The sequence below is a fragment of the Adiantum capillus-veneris genome, chromosome 1 (assembly GCF_014529385.1).
Source record: "Adiantum capillus-veneris isolate H3 chromosome 1, ASM1452938v2, whole genome shotgun sequence".
In the NCBI taxonomy this organism is placed as follows: domain Eukaryota; kingdom Viridiplantae; phylum Streptophyta; class Polypodiopsida; order Polypodiales; family Pteridaceae; genus Adiantum; species Adiantum capillus-veneris.
Window position 1 is genome coordinate 162,846,372 of NC_140931.1, and position 25,291 is coordinate 162,871,662.

Here is a 25,291-nt window from a genome sequence, read left to right on the forward strand (position 1 = left end):
AAAGTATTATGTGTTCGCATGATTGATACGCACGCATTGTTCAAGTGTTTCATTCGTGATCCTTTCCTGTACTTTAGTCAACGTCTTTATGTGATTCCCTTTTCCTAGGCATGACATATTGTACGTTGAGCACGCTTCACTCATGAATGAGCACGAATGTATGCGGATTGTTTATGAAAAGCTGAAAAGTATTCATTCAAGGAAGTCACTTTTCCCGTCTCTTCCTTGGCATGACACATTTGTAGAACGAGCACATGAAAGTATGAGCACCAACCATGGGCATTTCCGGTGTGAATTGCCACAGTTGATTGCTCTAGATCATAAGAGAAAGATTTGATCTCATTGTTTGCGTGTATGTGGTGAACAGTTTGGCATTCCGTCTATTGGTTCATTTACATTGCATGCACAGTCTTTATCCAAGACAAGATTTTTTCCACTCACTTTACATGGAATGGGTATGTTCATGGTTTTGTGTTGGAAATGGTTTCAGGAATTTTCAGCCATGGAGATTCTTGAAGAAGAAAGAAGCATGACTCTTGACGAAGTTGAAGCATTGAAGGAGCCAGAGAAGACTTTGTGTCGCTTTCGGCGCGGCCCAAAGAAGCAAGCGTTGCAGACCTTTATGAAGTCAAGTACCGCACGACCCACACATCAGAGTGGGCCGGCGAAGAGTCCCTTCCAGGATTCCGGATGCTATCTCCCTCGACGCCATACAGTTCGGTACCAGTACCTCACTTTGAAAAGGAGGGGATGTCACGTGACACATCCACCCTATGTGTCCGTGGACAAGCTACAGCATGATCAGGGTTCAGTTCAGTCAAGTCAATCTAAATTAGAAGTGATCTCGCACTTTTTGTGAGTCTATTCGTAGACCGTGCATGCCCAATCACTTAGTGTAGATGCATATCCTCTGGTTGCACACAGCATGATCATCAGTATTTCCATCAGATTCCATCAAGGGAATTTTTTAGTGCATTTAGCCTATTTTCCCTATTTTTGACATTTTTCACTTATTAATTTAAGTGACTTTCCAACAAAAGTAGGTAGGGCAATTTGGGTAAGAAAATATATAAGCAAACCAAAGCTAGCACTCTTTGGCAGATGAGCAAGGAGCACAACGGGCCTTTGGCAACAGATACTCCCCTCTCTCAGCAAGAACCCTTCAAGCACCCATCGCCTAGCGTTTCCCATCTTCAACAGCCTGGCGTTTTCGATCCCAGCCTCGTCGCCAGCACTTCAGCCCCCTAGCGTTTGTAGCATCGCCAGCCATCTCTTGCCTTGGCGTTTTCAGCCCGATCCGGTCCGCAGTGTTCCCCTGCAACTAGCGACTTCATCACCATCAGAAGACGGCAGTTTTGATAGCGTTTTCAGCCCTAGGGACAGCAGGTAAAACCAGCGTTTTTGCAGCAAGTAGACCTGCGTTTTTTCAGCCCTAACACCCTGTAGACTCCAGCGTTTGTTAAGTCATTCCAGCCTCCAGAAAAACGCAGCCAAACCTGCGTTTTCAGCCGCCCAAAACAGTCCCAACGTTCAGCAGATAGTGCCTTTGGACAGCAGTTAGATCCACCCCCAATTCAGCCCCCATTGTCGCTATCGCCATCCCGGTTGTCGTCGTCGACATAGCCTAGGTCTGCATCAGCTTTTATGCATCATCATTGTACCCATTTGTGCAATCATAAGAGACCACTCTCGCCGACGAGAGTGGGGCCTTCGGAGGAGGGTTTTACGTCTCTCGTGTCGTATCTCTCTTCTCTCTATCTCTCAGTCTCATACACTTGCACGCACAATACCCACTCACTTTGTTTGTGATCACAGCACTCTCCATTAAGAACGAAAGGCTCTCCCTTCCATAAGAACTAAAAGGAACCTTGAGCAAATATGGATCACTCATCTTGAGAAAGTACAACATTCATTCCGCTGCACCTTACACCGTGTTTTTGCATCAAGAGGGGGCTGATCTGTGTTTGTTATGTTTTTGCCGTGAAGCACCCTTACCTGCGTTTTTTAGCTGGTTTTTGACCAAGGAGCGTTGCTGATTTTCAGCGTGGAGTTGGTCAAGATCTGTGCTGTATCTAAAAATTTAAGGTGATTCAAGTGTGACGCTTTGTACCCGGTACCTTCGCAGATTTTCAGCCACCCAATTAGAGACATTCATGCATCAAAGGGGGCTGATTTTGAACTGATTTTCGCCGGTGTACCTGCCCTTGTTGAGGAGATTGCAGATCCCCTGCGATGGGAGGTTGCTTGCAGCCTTGATTCTCGGTCTATACTTGTATACGGAGAAGTGCTTTGCAACCTTCACATGTCTTGACGATGGCACCAAAGAAGAAGAATGTTGCAAACAGTTCTCATGATGTGGATGGTGAAGAAGCAGTCTACGAAGATATAGTGGATGATGCTTTGGAGTGTTCGCAAAAGCTTACTCATAGCAAGGAGTTGCAGGAGTTAATTGAGAGGCCAGTGTTTTCATGGGATCAAAAACTGGATGCCACCGACTACCAGAATTGGAAGGTGCTTATGGAGGGGTTGAGAAGCTCGCAGAGCTTTAACAGGCTTGGGATTGGCTTATGCAAGGATGGATGTAACTTTTTATACGTCATTTCTACCTTATCCCAACATACCTAGAACATATTATTTCATTCCATTTCTCTCTTATGATTTCATACATGAATACACGCACGCCAAGCACCTACAAGGAAAGACATCATACCAGCATCAGAGCCTTGGAGCTTTTGCATGATGACATGCTGCTTGGGCGGGGTGGCCTCGAGGATGAGCGTACGACAAGGCGCTGAGCACTTGATGTGCTTTGACAACAAGCGACCGCCTAGTTGTCGAGCTGAAGCAACAGCCATTCAGATGTTATGATAGTTGCCTCCCAATGTTGAGAAGTCTGCAACGAGAAGTCTGCAAAAACACAGCTGTTTCAGAACACACCAATAAAAAAGGACACAACTAGTTACGCTTGGCTATTCTTTTCTTAGTAGTGCTAAAAATAATTCTAAAATTAAGTAATGAATGCACTCTCCTAACATGGAGCTAATGTGGCGAGAAAGAGAATGAAAACTAACGCTCGCTGCTGCTGCTGCTCCCGCACCTCACCTGCTTTGCCCACTATCGCCAGCCCAGCCCAGTCCCCCCCCTCCCCCTTAGCGCTCCCCCCCCTGCCTCACTGCCGTCCTCTATCGCCCCGCCTTGCTGACTCCTCCCCTGCTGTCCCCCTGCCCCTGCCCGCCACGCTGCCCCCTCCCAATCTCTCCCGCTGCCTCCTCCCCCGCTGTCCCGCTGCCTCCTCGCCCTGCCACGCTGCCCCCTCCCTCACTCTCCCGCTGCCCCTCCCACGCTGTCCCCTCCCGCCCTGTTCCCGCTGCCCCTTTCCCTCCCCACCATCATCTCCCGCTGCCCCTCCCGTCATCTCACTCCCTCCCCTCGCTCGCAGGAGTCTGTCCCCACGGCCTTCTGGGAGCTTCGCATCCTTCTCGCCTTCTTTGACTCAGCAGCAGACACAGATGGAGGCTCCAGCTCCGCCACAGAGGGACTCTTCCGAAGCCCCCTCGCCCGACCCCGCTGAGCCCACCTTCGACTTGCTCTTTCCCCGACAGAGCAAGCGAGCCTAGCCGCAGAGGTAGAGCGCTTGCAGGCGACTTTTGTCATCTGCAAGATTCTCAGTACCCGACCCAGCAGAGGAGAGCTGCGTGACCTTCTCCAGGCCCGCCTTCTCGTCGAGGTGGGCAAGATCTTGGACGTACAGATACTCGGACGAGGCTACTATCAGATCGAGTTTGAGACCTCCGAGATGGCGACCAAGGTCATCGCCATGAGTCCATTGACCATCCGAGCAGCTCGATCCCACTTTCAACAGTGGAGACATGGTTTTGACCCTGCTTCAGATGTTCTGGTAGAGGAGGCAAACATCCCCATCTCCGTCTGCTTTCCTAGTTTGCGGAGGGAGTACTTACCACTTTTGTCCAAGATAGGTTCAGCGATTGGGACTGTCCTGGAGACACCTCGCACGGCAGCCTCAGTAGCTGCCAAGGCAGCCAGCATTCCCTAAGTTCGCGTTCTGGTCAGGGACACTCACACGCTCCCGAAGGTCATTCTTCTGCCTCGGGTGAGTGGGGGTTGGTTTAGACAAAGAGTGGAGTATTCGGGCCTCCCGAACCAGTGCTTCATTTGTTGACATATGGGCCATCTTGCGAAGGCCTGTCCACGGAGGAGGCCTCGACCTACACCACAGACTCAGCCCCAGCCTGCAAGGGCTGGCCAGCAGCCACCAGCAAAGGCACAGCACACATGCAGAGCCACCCTCCGAGGCTAGGGCTCCAGCGGAGGAGGGATGGCAGCAGGTCTGTGGTCGACGACGGCAAGGGCCACAGCGACAACCTGGCACTCAGAGTGGTCCTCAGGCGCCTACCAGCAACAGTGGGTTCCCACGGGGAACCGTTTCGGTCCTCTTGAGCAGGATGAGGTCCCTGCTCCAGCCCCCACCTCAGCTTCACCCTCAACAGCCCCTCCCCCCCCCCCAGAGTTCCCCCCTTCCTCATCATCCTCCCCCCCACCTCTTGCTCCCGCCGCCTCTTCCCCCCCGCGTCCCTCTACCTCTGCCGCTCCCCCCCGCCCCTCCTCTCCACCTCTTCCCCCTGCTCCTACTCCCCCCCCTCTTGCTCCAGTTCAACAGTCGACCCAGGGGGCAGGGCCATCTCCGGCTGCTAGGAGATCTCTTGGCAACGCCTTTGCCACGAGTCGCTTAGCGAGAGAGGGACAGCCTTTCTTGCGACCCCCTCTACAGGTACAGACGTCTCCCCTTGCAGCTATCTCTCATGGTCTGACGAGCATCGACATTCGGCGCCAATGGGACTTCTTCAACTACGACTTTACTCGTTTTCTCGACGACCCCTCAGCAGACCATGAGGCAACCTGCTTCAGGGTCCATGTTCTGTTCCTTGCAGCTAGGGGGATAGAGGCCTTGGACTCGACGGTTGGCTTCTCTTTTCCCCTTTGCGGCAGGGACCAGACTAAGTGGACTCTCGACTCAATGTTGGGGTGGTTGCACACACAGGTCCTAGAGTTCTCTCACCACATGGGAGAACTAGGAGTTACAGATATGCTTCAGACTTTGTGGCCATTGGCCAAGTTTGCGGTGACCCCTCCAGATATAGCAAGATGTCGACACATTGTGGTTTACTTCTTTGCCGATACTCAGTGCTTGCCATGCTATGTACACATTCATGAGGACTCTTGGACAGAGGAGGTCGCTTTACGTACGGCTCGCTCTACTTGGGCTTGGGCCAGGCACTCGTTGCAGTCACGCCTATCTAGAGGACGCTCGGATGCGGATTACTCCCCATCCAAGCCAGCCTCAAAGATAGCACCTTTAGCTGCTGCGGCAGCATCTGTTCTCTCTCGCTCCCATGAGGATCGTCTCATGGAACGTGCAGGGACTTGGTGGGGCCCATTTTCAGTGTCAACGGGGCCGACTGCATCAGAAGCTTTAGCGTTGCCTTGTGGGAGGAGAGATTGATCTCCTTATGCTACAGGAGCACCATCTGTGTGAGAACCGCATTAGACGTTGTGGTCAGCTCTTGCGTGGTCAATATGATACTTTTTGGTCAGCTGCTTTTGGACCTGGAGGCATCCAGGGTGGGGTATGTATGACTATTGCGGATTCTTTCTATTGCGGATTCTTTGCAACAGGCCATTGTGGGCAGAGGGATTATTGTGCCAGGCAGGGCTTAGTGGATCACTATGCAGGTTCAGGGCTGCCTTGTGGGCTTCCTGAACATCTATGCGCCCAATGTGGCGAGTGCACGAGCAGAGTCTTGGTCACAAATAGTTGAGTCTATGCCGCAGGCAGAACACTGGTGCATAGGAGGGGACTTCAACATGTTGGAGGATCCTTTTGACAGGATTGGTGGTAGCCATGCTACTGTACATGGAGTTGAGCTGGCAGCTTGGGAGAGGTTTTGTATGACTCTGAGGGTCTCGGATGCGTGGCAGCACTCTAGTTTTGTGAGACCCCAGACAGCCTAGCCTTCTCTCGTTCGGACCACAGAGTGGGAGGAGTGAATCTATCGCGGATAGATCGCTTCTACACTAGTGACCATTTCAGTGACTTGGGTGGGACAGTTGGCATTCTGGCAGGGACTTCCTTCTCGGACCATGCACTAGTGATCCTCACAGTGGCAGACAGGCAGAGGAGGGGGAGCACGATGCTTCGCATCCCTGAGAGGGTCTTGCTGGACTCTGCACTCAGAGAGCGAGTAGAGGCTCTCTGGTCAGAGAGCTTGGACATGCGGGATTCCCTTACTGACAAAGTGGCCTCACGACTAGCTCAGATTAGTCGTTTCTTTCTCTAGGAGTCTTTGGCTCGCCTGGCTGCAGCGAGAGAGGAGGAGCAACATCTCAGACGGGGCGTTGCTTCCTTGGAGAGGATGCAGGAGCAGCATCCAAACAGTCCTTGGTTGGAGGAGCAGCTAGAACAAGCTCGCCAGGAGCTTGTTAGCACAGAGGAGCGGCGCCATGAGTTTGCTTTCCATCGACAGGCATCTCAGTTGACACAGGTGGGTGACAGAGTGACTGGTGCTTTCTTCGAGGCAGTGGGACCTCGGCATGCACATGCCAAGGTCAGTCAGTTGAGGAGGCCCGATGGGTAAGTTGCTTCTGAGCCAAAGGACATGCGTGCAGTAGCTATAGACTTTTACCATGAGTTACTGTCAGCAAAGCCTCAATCAGAGCGTCAAGATGCATGCAGGGAGCAGGTGTGGGCACAGATGCCTTGCCTTGTGACTGAGGAGATGCGTCGGAGGCTTGAGCTGCCACTTCAGCTTGAGGAGTTGCACACGGCTCTTAGTGCACTCCCCCGTGGTAGCCGTCCAGGTGCGGATGTCTTGACTCCCAGTTTTTTCTTGGAGTGCTGGGACTTGCTTGGCCCAGATCTCTGTAGTGCTTTCCAATACATCTTGCACACAGGAGAGATGCCTGACACCTTGAGTGAGGGTCTGATCTACCTCATTCTCAAGGAGGGTGGCTCCTTGGATGAGATTCGGCAGTGGCGCCCCATCACCATCCTCAACTCAACCTACAAAATTCTTGCCAAGGCTCTGAGTTTGAGGATCCAGCCACTTCTAGAGAGCCTTATACATGGGACTCAGACAGGTTTTGTCAAGGAGCGCAGTATCCTTGACAACATCTTTACTTTTTGGGAGGCTTCTGCCTTAGCGCGGCTCCGTGGTGAGGATTTGGTGATTCTTCTTCTCGATTTTGAGAAGGCCTACGACAGAGTTGAGTGGGACTTTCTGGAGGGCACTCTACGCAGGATGGGCTTCTCAGATGCTTGGATCAGAGGGGTGTCAGCTTTGTACAGACGAGCACACAGTCAGGTACTTTTGTCAGGAGGTAGAGGTGATCGTTTCATGCTCACACGTTCGGTCAGACAGGGCTGCCCTCTTGCCCCCTTCCTCTTTCTATTCTATGCTTAGGCGATGAGCACGTTTTTGGTGTCGCAGCAGGTTGGTTTACGAGGCTTAGCACTCCCTATTCTGTGCGACTGGACACTGAGTTTGCTGACGACTCAGCCTTGTACTTGGATGGCCAGGAGGCCAACCTTCACAGGTGTGAGCAGGCTCTTGAGACCTTCTGTTGTGCATCTGGCACTGATCAACTGGAGAAAGACAGTGGCTTTCTCGATTGGTAGTGCTCCTGTGCCCGATTGGATGCCAGGTGAGGGTTTCAGGTGGATTCCCCCAGGGACTGCAGTTCGGTACTTGGGCTGTCAGGTTGGTTTGAACTTGTCTCCCGAGCAGCAGATTGCTCCCCTCCTCCTGTCTATCGGGAGGAAGTTGCTACATTGGAGCTTCGCACGACTTTCTTTGGCTGGCAGAGTTGTAATGGCCAACCAGGTGTTGTTGGCTACTATGTGGTACATCACGTCTTGCTGGATCTTCTCAAGTTCTTGTATCAGCCAGGTAGAGCGGCTGCTCACGAATTTTCTTTGGTCAAGGCGAGACGCACTGACAGCCCTGGCCAAAGTGGCTTGGCAGGTCATCACTCTTCCTTGTTCACAGGGAGGGCTAGGGATCATAGACCCAGCACAGCAGAGGATAGCCCTTCTAGGGAAGTTCATCGTTCGAGGTCTTCTTCCAGGTAAGGAGCCCTGGAAGGAGTTCTTGTTACAACGGCTATGTGCTAGGGTGCCTCAGGCAAGAGGCCCCTGGCAACCTTCAACCAGATGGATCTTCACAGAGATGCGCAGAGTTGGTTTGAGCAGGAGACTGGAGGATCGCTTCGCTGTGGGGTTGCTTCGATCTTGGGAGCACCTGCGATGAGGCCTAGAGCAGTGTCAACCTACTTGCACGCAGGAGCGTCTACGACAGCCCCTTGTTTGGAACCCCATGGTTTGCACTCAGAGAGGTCACTTGGTTGGTAGTCGGCCTCATGTTTCCTAGGGTGCCATGGCAGCGGGTCCAGCACGCTCTTTAGGTGAGGGTACAGTTTTCAGGCCTGTCAGAGGAGCTACACGGCATGAGAGGAGTGCAGAGCATGTGCCAGGACATCTCAGAGGCAGTACCAGCTGAGTGGCTCACGCCTCTCGAGTCGGCAGCGCCCAGATGGATGGGAGACTTCACGCGAATGGAGGTTCTCATCTCTGTTCGGGCTTGCTCAAAGACTGTTCCTTCCCTGTTTTTCGAGCTATAGGGTGAGGGACGCTTACAGCGAGTTGCAGTAGAGGCCCCGCAGGTGGCAGAGTGCTATTTTCAAAGGATCCGAGTGGTGGGCATCTTTGGGAGGACTTGTATCATCGATCCCGACCCGGCTGCTCTTGAGACTGGACATTGGAGACTGTGGGCTTGGGAGTGTTGTCCACTGGCACGAGTACAGTGGGATCCTGGAGAGTGGCTTTGGAGGGGACCCCATCTCTTCTGCAGACCACCCAGGTGTCCCTTCCTTTCAGTACACTGTTCGACTGGGACGTCACATACTGGCAGCACAGAGAGAGGCTCGCCCTGCTACAGCACCTCATTGGCAGGAGGAGGGTCTCACAGTTGAGTTCTTGGCAGCTTTTGGGAGAGGTTGTGGGACTCCAGACTGCCGAGGCAAGTCACTTTGTTTCAGTGGCTGGTCGCACACAGAGCTACAGCAGTTGGGAGTTGGCTTGTGCATAGTGGTCTCTCGTCCGCATGCACAGCTTGTGACCATCTTGTGGAGAGTCAGTGTCACTATCTTTGGGACTGTCCCTTGCCACAGCAAGTGTGGCTGCGTGTTCTTCGGCTGATGCCCGCTCTTTCCACGGCTCGGCAATACACTTGGGGGGCAGCTGCTTGGTCCACTCAGTTTGAGCTATCATCCACCAGCAGGATGATAGTGATGCAGGGGGGGCGACCTACACTCCAACCTGCCACAGAGCTTACTCCACAAGAGTGGTGCAGCGAGAGAGAGGTGTGTTGGGAGCTCATCAGTGGTCTGACACTCTAGTTCATCTGGCGGGCCCGTTGCTTCCGCATCTTCGAGGCTCGCCCTGTAGAGACTGTTCAGGACCTTTAGCTTGAGCTGGTCCATACTCTCAAAGGACAGTTTGAGAGACTCCGGGGCAGTTCCGACCGCATGAGGGAGCACAGAGAGGCTTTCCTTCACTTTGGCGTCCTGGGCCATTTTCACCATGGATCAGGGTGTGCTTAGATGGCACTACCGTCCACCTGTGTGGCTCTTCCCTCCTCCCATCCCTTGATATAGCCTCATTGTACATATGTTGTTTTTTCATTGGGAGAGTCTCCCCATCATGATTGTTGTATTCCTCTCTTGTAGAGGAGGTTGTAGCCCTATGGGCAGTTTCATTAACTAATAGAAGGATCTTTTTCTCAGAAAAAAAAGTAATGAATGCACACTTCAAGGTACAGTACAAACCTAACATGCAAGATGTTCGCCTGAATATGTTTCCAATTCAAAGAACTCGGCCTCTGAGGAGCTACGAGAAAACACGAGAAAAAAATTAAACATTTCACACTATAAGAATTGTGTAAAATTTATGAAATTATATGGTTCACGGACTATTCGACTGCCATACCAAAATTTGGTGAAGAGGTCGCACAATGTTGAATGTCTCTCCACAATTTATATGGACAAAAGCAGTGCCTTGCCTTGCGATCAAGTGCGTGCAGTTCACTTTACCGCATGGATACAAAAATCAAGAAAGAGGTAACAAACCTCAATAACTTATCACCTCAATGCCACGCTGTCTCATTCACGTCGTTCTCAATCTAAGTTTTTCTGTTAAACAAATACTAAGAAGTAGAATATCAAAAAAGAGGCGAGGGAGGAAGCCCAAAAGGATGAGGCGCCCATTGTACACTGTCACAAGGACATGGCAACTCCTAACCTTAGTTGTTTGTTTCGTTCCGATGATTTTCGTTTAATTTTTGAAACCCTCCTTTTTTAAGTTGCAAATGGCCGGACCTTGCATGGCCAGGGTGAAACAGTAGTTTCACCCGCAGACGGGAAGTTGGTCGGCAATGGAATTCGAGTAGTAAAAGGTATCTAGGCTCAGTTCAAAGTCATTTAGGTCCCCTCGCCACACTTAATAAGTTGGTGGATACTAGGAAACTAACTCAATGGAGGCACACTGCCAAGGTGGGGTCACCGAGAGAAAATCACCCGAGAATTGGGCTACATTGCATTTTTAGATGTGGTCCCGGTGGTGAAAGATGCTCAAATGACCATTGAGAGTCCAATGGAAGCATCCCCTAAAATTTAAGGAACTACTATTTTGGGCCTCGAAATCTGTTCGCGTCATTAGCTTCAGAATGACAAGGGGAACATTTTATTACTCTGCTGCAAAGTCAATTGAGCAACTGGTTAAGATATTTTTAGACCGGAAGGTACAAAACAGGAAAACCGTGCATGAGTGCCACTTGGCACATTTTTGGGCATTTTCCACCTTGAGAAAGAGAGAAGCGTTGAAATAAACGTGGGGGCTGCATTTTTCAGCCGTATGGTGGATTGTTGCAGGTACCAAAGCTATTGTGTGCTTGCCTACCCTCTATCTACAGTGAAGTGCAAGAACTGAAGCCTTGCCTGCTCTCTCTCCCCCTCCGTGCACTTATGTGATGCCCCACAAGAGGACTCTTCATTTGACATGTGTACAGTTGTGTGGTCGTATGCTTCTGTGCTGAGGCAAGAGCCTCTTTGAACAGGAACACGAGTAGCTAACTGCTATTCCAAAAGCACACACTAGTGAGGGTGATAACCTCACCTTACAGGTGCATTTTCAGCGTTGGTTATGCACGGTTTTTGGACTGTTTGAAGCTGTATGGATGCCAAAATCATTGGAAACAGTGCCCCATTGTTAGAGGACAGTTTCGGGACTGTTTAGGGTTGAAAACAGGGTAAAAACCAGTAAATACAGTGAGCTGTAGTTGCTGTTTTTGGGCTGAAAACAGAGGGTTTATGCCTTTGGAAGCGAGTTCCAATAGAGGGATTTGTTCAAGGCGAGTTTTGGGGCCATTATGCTGCCGAAATTTTGCCAGAACAGGTGTGATCTAGTTAGATACAGGTGAAGATCCCAAGGACTCTAGTTTTGTAACTTTACCCTCTAAAGGAATAAAGAAATACCCAAAGGGGTGCTAGTTTTTGGGGCCTACAGGTTGTCGGCGTCTGCTCAGAGCATTCTAGCTTCCGAGACGTATGTTCCTTTGAGGTGTTAATTCCCGTTACAGGTTTTTATTTGCAAAGTTTCTCTGTGTATTAAAGTAAAGTAAAGTTTAGGGTGAAAGCCTACGTCTACCGCCCCACGGGCCGATTTCATGGTTCCGTTGCCGGGACAAAATCACTTTTTCCTCAAGAAGTGAGCCACGGTTGGTTTGGTGAAGACACAAAGTACAGGAACGCGGGATTACACTATGGCCGACAAAGGGAAGGGCATTATGGAAGAGGGTTCCTCTTCGAAGGACAGGCAAGAAATTCCTAGAGTGTTCGAGGTTGGCGAGAGTTCACGGCCACATGCCCCAGTGCAGGGCTTTATGACTGGGCAACTTGAAGATTATGCGTTCAAGACTCAGTTGGTTGCCGCTGTGAATGTGTTTTCTCGACTAGTGCAGAACTCGAGGTTTATGGAGTTTTTGCAAGCGCCACCAGTGCCACAGCAGCCAAGGCACTCACACAACCTGTGGACCCTGTTCAGGCTCAAGCCCAGGTACTTCATGCATCCCAACAGGATAGAGAGTGTCACAAGACGGGAACCACGTGCCAATAGAAAAGAACAGACTGAACAAACTTTTAGCACTTCAATAACAACTGAACTAAGAGAGAGAGAGAGAGAGGACACGCGACACAGAGTGGCGGAATTCCACCCTAGAGAGTATTGGCCCCAAACCTTGGCACCCCTTTCGGTATTTCTTTATATTGCATCAACACAGTACAAGGCGGTACTCCAGACTCTGCACCTTCTCCAAGAAGCATGCTAGAGCATAAGCCCATGGCCTAATATTTAAAGACCCTAGGCCCCAAAAGCAGTTCACATGAAAAGCCTTCAAACTCAAAAGCTTCTGGTCCAAAAGCAATGCCAAAAAGCTGCCAACGTAGATCATGGAATTCCGTGCAACTGCCACGTAAACACTGTCAGCATGTTTTGCGGAAATCTGCCACGTCAGCACTGTCAGCGCAAATTGCAGAGATCCGTACAATTCTGCCACGTCATCAGCTGGCTGCGCTAGCCTTTGTGTGTGTGTGTGGGTCCTGCTTTATTTTTAATTCCTTTATGTCACTAGGGCCCATCAAACGAGGTCCCCATAAGTTGGTAGAATTTCTTCTTCTGTTACTTGTTCTTCTTAGGGTTTAGGCCCATCAAACGAGGTCCCCATAAGTTGGTAGAATTTCTTCTTCTGTTACTTGTTCTTCTTAGGGTTTAGGCCCCTCGGCCGGCATCTACAAGTTGGCTCCATTCTTTAGGGCTTTGACACGTCAACAGTTTGTGACAGGGAGTACTCGCATGTTGCGTAGTCAGGGGCTCCAAAACAGGTTGCTTCCGTCCATGAACAGGGGGTTAGGATGCCTATTCTACAAGCTTTGCCAGTTCAGCCCGCCACCTTTCCAAGCCCGCATATTGCGATACAGGGCCACGGAACCAGTTTCCGGGCAATGCAACAGGTTTTTCCACCACCCAGGGTACATCCTGGGTATTTCGGGGGTGGGTCTGTGTTCCAAAGTATGGCTAGTTATGTACCTGGAAACCAGCAATATATGCAAGGAACAATGTTTGGGGGTATGCAAGGCATGATACCAAACCCCATGTATGGTAGCATCGGCATGCAGCAAGGCTTTCAGAGCAACCAAGGCCAGTTTGGGGTGCCACAGGGTAATTTTGGCATGGCTGGTTTTTGTGGACAGTAGCCAGATATGGCACCTATGACACAAAATGTCAATGACCAAGACGCACCGATGATCCCTACTACAGTGCCCATGTTGCAGACAATTCCTTATGACAATTTGGGGGCATTGGAAAAGCCGAAAGCTTACAAAGAAGGTGGTGCAACTGTAAAGTTTAGCACTTTCAGCGGCTTTGAGGATAAGGCAAAGGCTCTTACTTTCCTCCAGCAATTTGATACAGCTTATGCAAGAGAGAATTTTACAGAGGCCTCTTAAGGTCAAGAAAGCTGCCACTTTCTTGAAAGACAATGCACTTACATGGTGGACGACCCTCTTGATGCAAGGACAGGCACCCGCCACATGGGTATACTTCAAGCAAATGTTTGCATCTGCGTGGCTGTCAAATGAATTTGAAGCCGACGTCATGACGGATTGGCACCAACTCACTGCGGCTACTTGCAAGAGCCTACAACAGTACAATCAGAGGTTTTGTAAATCATTGCTCTCAGTAACCTCCTACAGGTTCGTGCCATTGATAGAGCAGACAGAGAGGTATTGTTGTGGGTTGCCTAAAGAGCTGCGAGATTACTGTACAAAGAACAGAGTGGCTACCCTCACTCAGCTTATGAAAGTTGCCAAAACTGGTCTTGCCTTGTTGAAGGGAGAGGATGGTGGATTTCCGGGCAATGTAAAAGGGGGGCAGCAAAAGAAAAATTCAGCAAAGAAGCCCTTTGCAAAAGCGGCTCCTGAAGCATCACAGGGGTCAAAAAAGGACAACAAGGATAAGGACTCAGCCGAGAGTTCTAGATCGCAAGCAAGAAGCCAAAAAGGAAGCCTTTTGTGCGCAAGTCGCTCGAGGAAAATAAGGCCTTGATGGCTGAAAATAAATGCTTTATATGCAAGCAGCCTGGTCACTTTGCAGCAGATTGTCCACAAAGGAAAGTGCCAGTTGATTCGGATGATAAAGAAAATAAGAAAGGAAAGAAGCCTAAGCCCACGGCACGTTTGGTGCCAGCTATGGTGGGTGACAGGCCAAACACAGCTGCCAACGAGTTATGCAGAGCATGGGGTAAAGTCAGAGATCAGACGGCACTCATCTTCTTTGATCCAAGTGCCAAAGCAAACTTTATCTCACTAGAGTTAGCTATGATGCTAGGCATCAGAGCTGAAGAGATGGGGTACACGACAAAGGCAAGGTTGGCATGTCCTAGCGACTCAGAGTGTGCTACTCCCATCATTGGAGAATTGCGTCTGCATCTTCAATCGTATGTGGACACAAAAGAATTCTATATCATGCCATTGGAAGGGTGTGATGCTTTACTGGGAATTCCGTGGATGTTCCAAACACATGCCGTGCTGGATGTCTGCGACAAGACGATCACCCTTCAACATAGGGGCAAAACTCATGTTTTGGATGTAAAGCTTAAAGGGAAGTCTGTCCCTATTGTATGTGCTTCAACTATCCCATCTGTAATTAAAAATCGTCTTTCTGTGTACTTGATCTTTGCAGGTGATGTTTCAGATAATTGTCAGTCAATTTATCTGTGCGAGAGTTTAATGACTGTTTTTCTGATTCATTACCGTCGCAATTGCCGCCGGAGAGGCCTGAGGACCATGCGATAGATTTGGTGCTAGGGTGTAGCCCACCGAACAGACCTCCCTACAAGGTTAGTGCGGCTTAGCAGAAAGAGATTATGGGCCAGGTAGAGGAGCTTTTAGAGAAGGGGCTAATTCAGCCTAGTTCCTCACCTTTCTGCTCCCCAGTGCTTTTAGTGCAGAAAAAGGATGGCACTTGGCGCATGTGTATTGACTATTGTGCGTTGAATAAGAATACCATCAAGAACAGGTTTCCTATCCCAAGGATTGATGATATTCTTGACTGTTTAGAGAGTGCTGGAATTTTCAGCAAGATAGACCTTAAGAGTGGGTACCATCAGATTCGTATATAAGGCCAGAGGATGTGCACAAGACTTCGTTTAGAACCACAAATGCTCTTTACGAGTTTCTAATGATGCCATTTGGTCTTACATTTGCCATTTGATGAACGGTTTGGCACTCCATCTATATGTTCATCTACATTGCACGCACAATCTTTAAAGAAGACTAGAATTTTTCAAGTCACTTTGCATGGAATGGGTATGTTCATGTTTTTGTGTTGGAAGTGGTTTCAAGAATTTTCATCCTCCGAGATTCTTGAAGAAGGTAGACGCATGACTATAGACGAAGTTGAAGCATTGAAGGAGCCACAGAGGACTTTGTGTCGCTCTCAGCGCGGCCCAGAGAAACAAGCATTGCAGACCTTTATGAAGTTCAAGTATCGCATGACCCACGCATCAGAGTGGGCCGGCGAAGAGTCCTTTCCAGGATTCCAGACACTGTTCGCGATCTCCCTCGACACCATACAGTTCGGTACCAGTACCTCACTTTAAAAAGGAGGGGATGTCACGTGCACATCTAACCCTACATGTACGTGGACAAGCTACTTCATGATAGGGGTTCAATTAGCTTAGCTTAGGAAGTGTTCTGGCACTTTTATGAGTCTGTTCCCAGACCGTGCATGTCCAGGCACTTAGAGTAGATGCATATCCTCTGGTTGCACACAGCATGATCATCACATTGCAGTCAGATATATATACCTAGATGAATCCAGGATAAGCCCAGATTCACCCTTGAAGGAAAGTGCAAGGTATAGACCCATGGTAGTCACCCACAAGACGATATAACCATCAACTCCACCATGCATAGTATTGACTAAATGCCACGACATCCCCACTAACGTCATCAGTGCCCAATAGTGGGTGTAGAACTAGGTACTAACATATGCTCCCCTACACAACACACACCACACGCACACACACATGAGCATACATTAACACAAAGTTCAGCGTACTGAGTTTCTGTCATGACTCCGGAGATCAAGGGCAGACTCAGCCATAATGAAGCCTAGCACTAAAAGAAGCATTAAATCGAAAAAATTAGCACAAAAATGAGGTAGTTGATAGGGCATAGGCACCACAAAAGATAGAAAGAATTTGCACAATATCAACTGGTCATAACTCGGACGAAAACTTCACAATGTGAAGTCTGCATGTTTGCTATACGACTAAGAAATATACCTAGATGAATCCAGGATAAGCCCAGATTCACCCTTGAAGGAAAGTGCAAGGTATAGACCCATGGTAGTCACCCACAAGACGATATAACCATCAGCTCCATCATGCATAGTATTAACTAAATGCCACGACATCCCCACTAACGTCGTCAATGCCCAATAGTGGGTGTAGAACTAGGTACTAACATATGCTCCCCTACACAACACACACCACACGCGCACACACATGAGCATACATCAACACAAAGTTCAGCGTACTGAGTTTCTGTCATGACTCCGGAGATCAAGGGCAGACTCAGCCATAATGAAGCCTAGCACTAAAAGAAGCATTAAATCGAAAAAATTAGCACAAAAATGAGGTAGTTGATAGGGCATACGCACCACAAAAGATAGAAAGAATTTGCACAATATCAACTTGTCGTAACTCGGACGAAAACTTCACAATGTGAAGTCTGCATGTCCACTATACGACTAAGAAATATACCTAGATGAATCCAGGATAAGCCCAGATTCACCCTTGCAGGAAGTACAAGGTATAGACCCATGGTAGTCACCCACAAGACGATATAACCATCAGCTCCATCATGCATAGTATTGACTAAATGCCACGACATCCCCACTAACGTCATCAGTGCCCAATAGTGGGTGTAGAACTAGGTACTAACATATGCTCCCCTACACAACACACACCACACGCGCAAACATGAGCATACATCAACACAAAGTTTAGCGTACTGAGTTTCTGTCATGACTCCGGAGATCAAGGGCAGACTCAGCCATAATGAAGCCTAGCACTAAAAGAAGCATTAAATCGAAAAAATTAGCACAAAAATGAGGTAGTTGATAGGGCATACGCACCACACAAGATAGAAAGAATTTGCACAATATCAACTGGTCGAAACTCGGACGAAAACTTCACAATGTGAAGTCTGCATGTCCGCTATACGACTAAGAAATATACCTAGATGAATCCAAGATAAGCCCAGATTCACCCTTGAAGGAAAGTGCAAGGTATAGACCCATGGTAGTCACCCACAAGACGATATAACCACCAGCTCCATCATGCATAGTATTGACTAGATGCCACGACATCCCCACTAACGTCGTCAGTGCCCAATAGTGGGTGTAGAACTAGGTACTAACATATGCTCCCCTACACAACACACACCACACGCGCACACACATGAGCATACATCAACACAAAGTTCAGCGTACTGAGTTTCTGTTATGACTCCAGAGATCAAGGGGAGACTCAGCCATAATGAAGCCTAGCACTAAAAGAAGCATTAAATCGAAAAAATTAGCACAAAAATGAGGTAGTTGATAGGGCATACGCACCACAAAAGATAGAAAGAATTTGCACAATATCAACTGGTCGTAACTCGGACGAAAACTTCACAATGTGAAGTCTGCATGTCCGCTATACGACTAAGAAATATACCTAGATGAATCCAGGATAAGCCCAGATTCACCCTTGAAGGAAAGTGCAAGGTATAGACCCATGGTAGTCACCCACAAGACGATATAACCATCAGCTCCATCATGCATAGTATTGACTAAATGACACGACATCCCCACTAACGTCGTCAGTGCCCAATAGTGGGTGTAGAACTAGGTACTAACATATGCTCCCCTACACAACACACACCACACGCGCGCACACATGAGCATACATCAACACAAAGTTCAGCGTACTGAGTTTCTGTCAGAACCCATCAAGAGCATTTTTATAGTGCACAGAACTATTTTTCCTATTTTAGCCATTTTTCACTTATTATTAATAAGTGACTTTGTTGGGAAACTGGGTAGGGCAATTTAGCCAAGCCAATATATAAGAGAAGCTAGTGCTAGAGTTTTTTGGCAAGAGAAGCAGCAAAGACAACAAGTCTGACAGTGCACCTTCTCAGCAAGACCCCCCGGCGGAACACCTAGTGTTTTCAGCCTCAAGAACAGCTTGGCGTTTTCAGCATTTGCAAATCAGCCCCAGCGTTTTGCAGATTGCAGATCAGCCTGGCATTAGCAGTTTGTAGCAGATTCCCTAGGGTATTTGCAGCAGACAACAGATCAGCCTAGCATTTTTGCAACATGCAGATCACCTAGCGTTTTGCAGATTCTTGGCGACAGATCCATCATTAGCATCAGTGTTTTCAGTTTTCAGCACTAAGACTCCGTACCGCAGCCCCCAAACCTTGCAGATCTTACCTTCCCACAGCAGATCCTCGTCGCACGGTCAAATCAGCTAGAGTTTGCATATTTTTTTATTTATTTTTTACCTCGACTCTTGGCACTATCTGGTAGTGGTATATTAGTTAATGAAACTGCCCATAGGGCTACAACCACCTCTACAAGAGAGGGCTACAACAATCGTGATGGAGAGACTCTCCCAATGAAAAAACAGCATATGTACAATGAGGCTAAATCAAGAGATGGGAGGAGGGAAAAGCCACACAGGTGGACGGTAGTGCCATCTGAGCACACCCTAGACCACGGTGAAAAAAGGCCCAAGACGCCAAAGTCGAAGGAAAGCCTCTCTGCGCTCTTACATGCGGTCGGAGCTGCCCTGGAGTCTCTCAAACTGTCCTCTGAGAGTATGGATCATCTCTAGCCAAAGATCCCGAACAGTCTCTGCTGGTGGTACAGGGCGAGCCTCGAAGATGCGGAAGCGACGGGCCCGCCAGATGAACCAAAGTGTGAGGCCGCTGATGAGCTCCCAACACTCCTCTCTCTTACTGCACCACTCCTGTGGAGTAAGCTCTGTAGCAGGCTGAAGTGTAGGACAACCCCCCTGCATCAGTATCATCCTGCTGGTGGACGATAGCTCAAATTGAAATGCCGGGCCCGTGAGAGTGGACCAAGCAGCTGCCCCCCAAGTGTATTGTCGAGCTGTAGAAAGAGTTGGCATCAGCCGAAGAACACGAAGCCACACCTGCTATGCCAAAGGAAAGTCCCAAAGACAGTGACGCTGACTCTCCACAAGATGGTCACAAGCTGCACATGCGGCCAAGAGACCACTATGTATAAGCCAGCTCCCAACTGCTGTAGTTCAGTGTGCAACCAGCCACTGGAACAAAGTGACTCACCTCGCCTGTCTGGAGTCCCACAACCTCTCCCAAAAAGCTGCCAAGAACTCAGCTCTGAGACCCTCCTCCTGCCAATGAGGTGCTGCAGCAGGACAAGCCTCTCTTTGCGCTTCCAATATATGACGTCCCAGTCGGACAGTGTACTGAAAGAAAGGGACACCTAGATGGTCTGCTGAGGAGAAAGGGTCCCTCCAAAGCCACTCTCCAGGATCCCACTATACTCATGCCAGTGGACAGCTCTTCCAAGCCCACAGTCTCCAGTGGCCAGTCTCAAGCGCTACTGGGTTGGGATCTATGACACAAGTCCTCCCACAGATGCCCACCACACGGATCCTCTGAAAACAGCACTCTGCCACCTGTGGGGCCTCTACTGCAACTCGGTGTAAGCGTCCCTCACCCTGTAGCTCGAAGAACAGGGAGGGTATAGTCTCTGAGCAAGCCCGAACTGAGATGAGAACCTCCAGTCGCGTGAAGGCCCCCATCCATCTGGGCGCTGCTAACTCGAGAGGCGTGAGCCACTCAGCTAATACTGCCTCTGAGATGTCCTGACACATGCTCTGCACCCCTCTCATGCCCTGTAACTAAATGCCCTGAAGCTCCTCTGACAAGCCTGAAAACTGTAGCCAGTCACCTAAAGTGCGTGCTGGACCCTCCTCCGTGCAAGTAGGTTGACGTTGCTCTAGGCCTCTCCGCGGTTGCTCCCAAGATCGGAGTAGACTCACAGCGAAGCGGTCCTCCAGTCTCCTGCTCAAGCCAACTCTGCGCATCTCTGTGAAAATCCATCTAGTCGAGGGTCGCCAGGGGCCTCCAGCCTGAGGCACCCTAGTACTAAGCCGCTGAAGCAAGAACTCCTTCCAAGGCTCCTCTCCTGGAAGAAGGCCTCTGACTATAAACTTCCCAAGAAGGGCTCTGCTCTGTTGTGCTGGGTCTATGATCCCCAATCCTCCCTGAGAACAAGGAAGAATGATGACCTGCCATGCAACTTTGGCCCGGGCTATCTGAGTGTCACGCCCTGACCAAAGGAAGTTCCTGATCAGCCTCTCTACCTGGCTGATACAAGAACTAAAGATCCAACAAGAAGTGATGTACCACATAGTAGCCAACAACACCTGGTTGGCCACTACAACTCTACCTGCCAGAGACAGTCGTGCGGAGCTCCAATGTAACAACTTCCTCCTGATAGACACGAGGAGGGGAGCAATCTGCTGCTCGGGAGACAAGTCCAAACCAACCTAATAGCCGAAGTACCGAACTGCAGTCCCTGAGGGAATCCACTTGAAACCCTCACCTAGCATCCAATCAAGCGTAGGAGCACTACCAACCGAGAAAGCCACTGTCTTTCTCCAGTTAATCAGTGCGCTTGATGCACAACAAAAAGTCTCCAAAGCCTGCTCACACCTGTGAAGGTTGGCCTCCTGGCCATCCAAGTACAAGGCTGAGTCGTCTGCAAACTCAGAGTCTAGTAGCTCATCTACCCGAATAGGGAGCGCTAAGCAACCAACCTGCTGTGATACCAAAAACCTACTCATCGCTTTAGCATAGAACAGAAAGAGGAAGGGGGCAAGAGGGCAGCCCTGTCTGACCAAACGTGTGAGCGTGAAACAATCACCTCTACCTCCTGACAAAAGTACCTATGTGCCCATATGTACAAAGCTGACACCCCTCTGATCCAAACATCTGAGAAGCCCATCCTGCGTAAAGTGTCCTCCAAAAAGTCCCAATCAACTCTGTTGTAGGCCTTCTCAAAATCGAGAAGAAGAATCGCCAGATCCTCACCACGGAGCCATGCGAGGGTAAAAGCCTCCCAAAAAGTAAAGATGTTGTCAAGGATACTACGATCCTTGACAAAACCTGCTGGCCCTCTGTCCACAATGGCCTGCTGCAAAGAATCCGCAATAGTCATGCATACCCCGCCCTGGATGCCTCCAGGTCCAAATGCAGCTGACCAAAAAGTCTCATATCATCCACGCAAAAGCTGACCACAACGTCTAATGCGGCTCTCACACAGGTGATGCTCTTGTAGCATAAGAAGGTCAATCTCTCCTCCCACAAGGCATCGCTGAAGCTCCTGACGAAGGCGGACCCTCTGACGCTAAAACTGAGGCCCACCTAATCCCTGTACATTCCATGAGACTATCCTCATGGGGAGTGAGAGAACTGATGCTGCCGCAACAGCTAACTGTGCTATCTTCGAGGCAGGCTTGGATGGGGAGTAATCCGCATCCGAGCGTCCTCGAGATAGGCGTGACTGCATAGAGTGTCTAGCCCAAGCCCAAGTAGACCGAGCCGTGCGTAAAGCAACCTCCTCTGTCCAGGAGTCCTCATGTAGGTGTACATAGCATGGCGGGCTCTGCATGTCAGCAAAAAAGTAAACCACAATGTGTCTACATCCTACTACGTCTGGAGGTGTCACAACAAACTTGGCCAATGGCCAAAGAGTCTGAAGCAAGTCTTCACCCTAGGTCTCCTATGTGATGAGAGAACTCTAGGGCCTATGTCTACAGCCACTCTTAACACTAAGTCTATAGTGCACTCAGCCTGGTCCCTGCCGCATAAGGGAAAAGAAAAGCCAACTACTGAGTCCAAGGCCTCTATCCCCCTAGCTGCAAGGAGCAGCACATGAACTCTGAAGAAGGCTGACTCAAGGTCTGGTGAGGGGTCACCAAGAAACCGTGTAAAGTCGTAGGCAAAGAAATCCCAACGATGACGAATGTCGAAGCTCGTCAGACCACGAGGAACTGCTGCAAAGGGAGATGTTTGTACCAGAAGAGGGGGTCGCAAGAAAGGTTGTCCCTCTCGCCAAGCGACTCGTGGCAAAGGCGCTGCCAAGAGATCTCCTAGCAGCCGAGGAGGAACCTGCCCCTTTGGACAGCTGCGGGACTAGAGCGGGAGGAGGTGAGGGAGCAGGGGGAGAGGAGGAGCGAGGGGGATCGGCAAAGGTGGGAGGGCAAGATGGAGAGGGAGAGGGAGGAGGAGGAGGAGGGGGCGGGGCAAAAGAGGGGGGGAACTCGGGGGGGAGGGGGGGCTATCGAAGGTAAGGCTAAGGTGGAGGCTGGAGCAGGAACCTCGTCCTGCTGAAGAGGGTCGAAACCGTTCCCCATGGGAACCCACTGCTGCTAGGCAGGAGCCTCAGGACCACTTTAAGTGCCAGGCTGGCACGGTGGCCCCTGCCGACGTCTACCACCAACCTGCCTCCTCCGCTTGAGCCCTAGGCTCGGAGGGTGGCTCTGCCTGCATACTCTGAGACTCTGCCTGCTGCTGCTGGCCAGCCCTCGAGGGCTGGGGCTAGGGCTAGGGCTAGGGCTAGGGCTAGGGCTAGGGCTAGGGCTAGGGCTGGGCTTGTGGTGTAAGTCGGGATCTCCTCCGTGGACGGGCCTTCGCAAGATGGCCCATCTGTTGAAAAATGAAACACTGATTCGGGAGGCCCGAATACTCCACGCTATGTCGGAACCAACCCCCACTCACCCGAGGAAGTAGTATGACCTTCGGGAGAGTGTGGGTGTCCCTAACCAGAACTTGTACTAAGGGAATGCCGGCCGCCTTGGCAACTACTGAGGCTGCCGTGCGAGGTGTCTCCAGGACAGTCCCAATCTCTGAGCCTATCCTAGACAAAAGTGGTAGGTACTCCCTTCTCAAACCAGGAAAGCAGACGTAGATGGGAAGGTCTGACTCCTCTACCAAAACATCCAAAGCTGGGTCAAAACTGTGTCTCCACTGTCGAAAGTGGGCTCGAACTGCTCGGATGGTCAAGGGGCTCATCGCGATGACCTTGGACGCCATCTTGGAGGTCTCAAACTCTATCTGATAGTACCCGCGTCCGAGGAACTGAACGTCCAAGATCTTGCCCACCTCTGCAAGAAGGCCGGCCTGGAGAAGGTCACGCAGCTCTCCTCTGTTGGGTCTGATGCTGAGAATCTTCCAGATGACGAAAGTCGCCTGCAAGCGTTCCACCTCTGCGACTACGCTCGCTTGCTTTGTCGGAGTGAGGGCAAGTTTAAAGGTGGGCTCAGCGGGGTCGGGCGAGGAGACTTCATCAGAGTCACTCTGTGGCGGAGCTTGAGCCTCCATCTGTGTCTGTTGTTGTGGCGGAGAAGGAGTGACAGAAGTAATTTCTCTGCAAAAAACCCCGACTAGCACTGCCAAGAAACCAGAACTGTCGGAGCTAATCAAAAGAAACCTTCAGGGAGAGTACGGCAGAGAACGAAACGAGCGCAAGGGGGGAGGGGGGGGGGGGGGGGGGGGCGGCTGGAAGCGACAGAAGGTGAGGCAGAGCGTGGCGCGCTGGAGAACGGCAGTGGACAGCGAGAGGTGAGGACGGGCGTAAATGGCGAGGCTGACGACGAGGAGGGGTAGCGCAAGGGGAAGGCAACGGGCAACGCGCAACAGGAAATGCGTGCAACACAAGGGCGGGGAAGGGGGGAACTAGCGATGGCGAGATGGGGGGCGGCAGGTGCAGGCGGGGGGAGCGTGCGGGAGCAGCAGCGAGCCAGCGGGTCGCAAAGCCAGAGTTTGCAAATTCAGCCAGCTATTCTCAAATTTCAGCATCTATGTTTTCAACGCATCGTCATCGCGTCATCGTTGTTGCCGACGTAGAGTCAAAATTCAGCAGATTCAAGATTTGCATATTTCAGCCCCTAGCGTTTTCAGTTTTCAGCCCGTCTCGTCGTCATCATCATCGTCGTCGACATCGTCGACAAGTCCATTACACCATTACGTTTAGACCATTGTACGAGGATTGTGCAATCAATAGCATAGATGTAACAAACTTGGACACTCCAAGTCAAGAATCAACCGCGACAGCACCAAATAACCACTTCAAAACAATTCACAGATCACAATAGATTTGCACTGGCCCGGCGGAGTTCCGTGCCTAGAGATATTGGCCCCAAAGACTGGCGCCCCTTTCGGTATTTCTTTTTGTATTAATCAATCATCAAAGTACAAGAGAGCGGTTAGGGTTTCACTCTCAGACTCTGCGTCCAGATGCTCTGAGAAGTGAGGCCCTCACCACTAATTTAAAGGTTACAAGGGATGCCCAAAAGCAGAGCCCCAAAAGCTTCAAAGCAAAAGCAGATTCTCTCTCTCTCTCTCTCAATGAGAGTTCGTAAAAAGCAAGTTCTCTTTTTCCCTTTCTTTCTCCCGAATCAAAGCGAAAAGCTGAGATTTGCCTCGCTCAAAATTTCCCAAAAAATAATAATAATAATAACAATATTCCGCCTCCGCGATTTCCGGAAATTAGGGTTTTTGGCAGAAATTAGGGTTTGCAAGAATTTTAGGGTTTCTGGCAAAAATAAGGGTTTTAGCTATCCACCACGTCATCACTTTGTGACATACCCCCCTCTTGAAAGCATTATAATCGACCGTGATTACGCTTGCAAAACCGACAAAAGCCATAAACCGTCTTAGCAGACACTGATTGTTAGTACCTACGTACTAGGAACACACATCTAGCACATGTACAAAATCGACAGTGACATCACAGGACATCACGAGACATCACAGGACATCACATGACATTCAACATTCATTCGGATCTTAGACCATGATTTATCGGCAATGTAGCTAGCAATCACATCTAGGTCCAATCGGGACCTCATCGATGTCCGATTGACTAACCCCTATTGCAACCATGTCTATTCGAGATCAAGTAGACCAAAATGCTGCAGTCATTTCGGCTATCAGTTCCTGCACTCACAAGAAGTCAAGAACAAATCAGTATCATAATCAGGAATTCCATTTCATA

At 50.0% G+C, this 25,291-nt stretch overlaps 1 protein-coding gene across 1 annotated transcript in view; it reads right to left on the reverse strand.

Annotated features, from left to right (window-relative positions):
- LOC147465921 (ATP-dependent caseinolytic (Clp) protease/crotonase family protein) overlaps positions 1-25,291 on the reverse strand; it is a 96,194-nt gene that overhangs the window by 45,012 nt on the left and 25,891 nt on the right. Inside the window, exon 2 of the mRNA XM_086522739.1 lies at positions 2,711-2,907. Coding sequence (XP_086378865.1) covers positions 2,711-2,855 — 145 coding nt within the window. The 5' untranslated portion in view covers positions 2,856-2,907. The remainder of the gene's footprint in view (positions 1-2,710; positions 2,908-25,291) is intronic.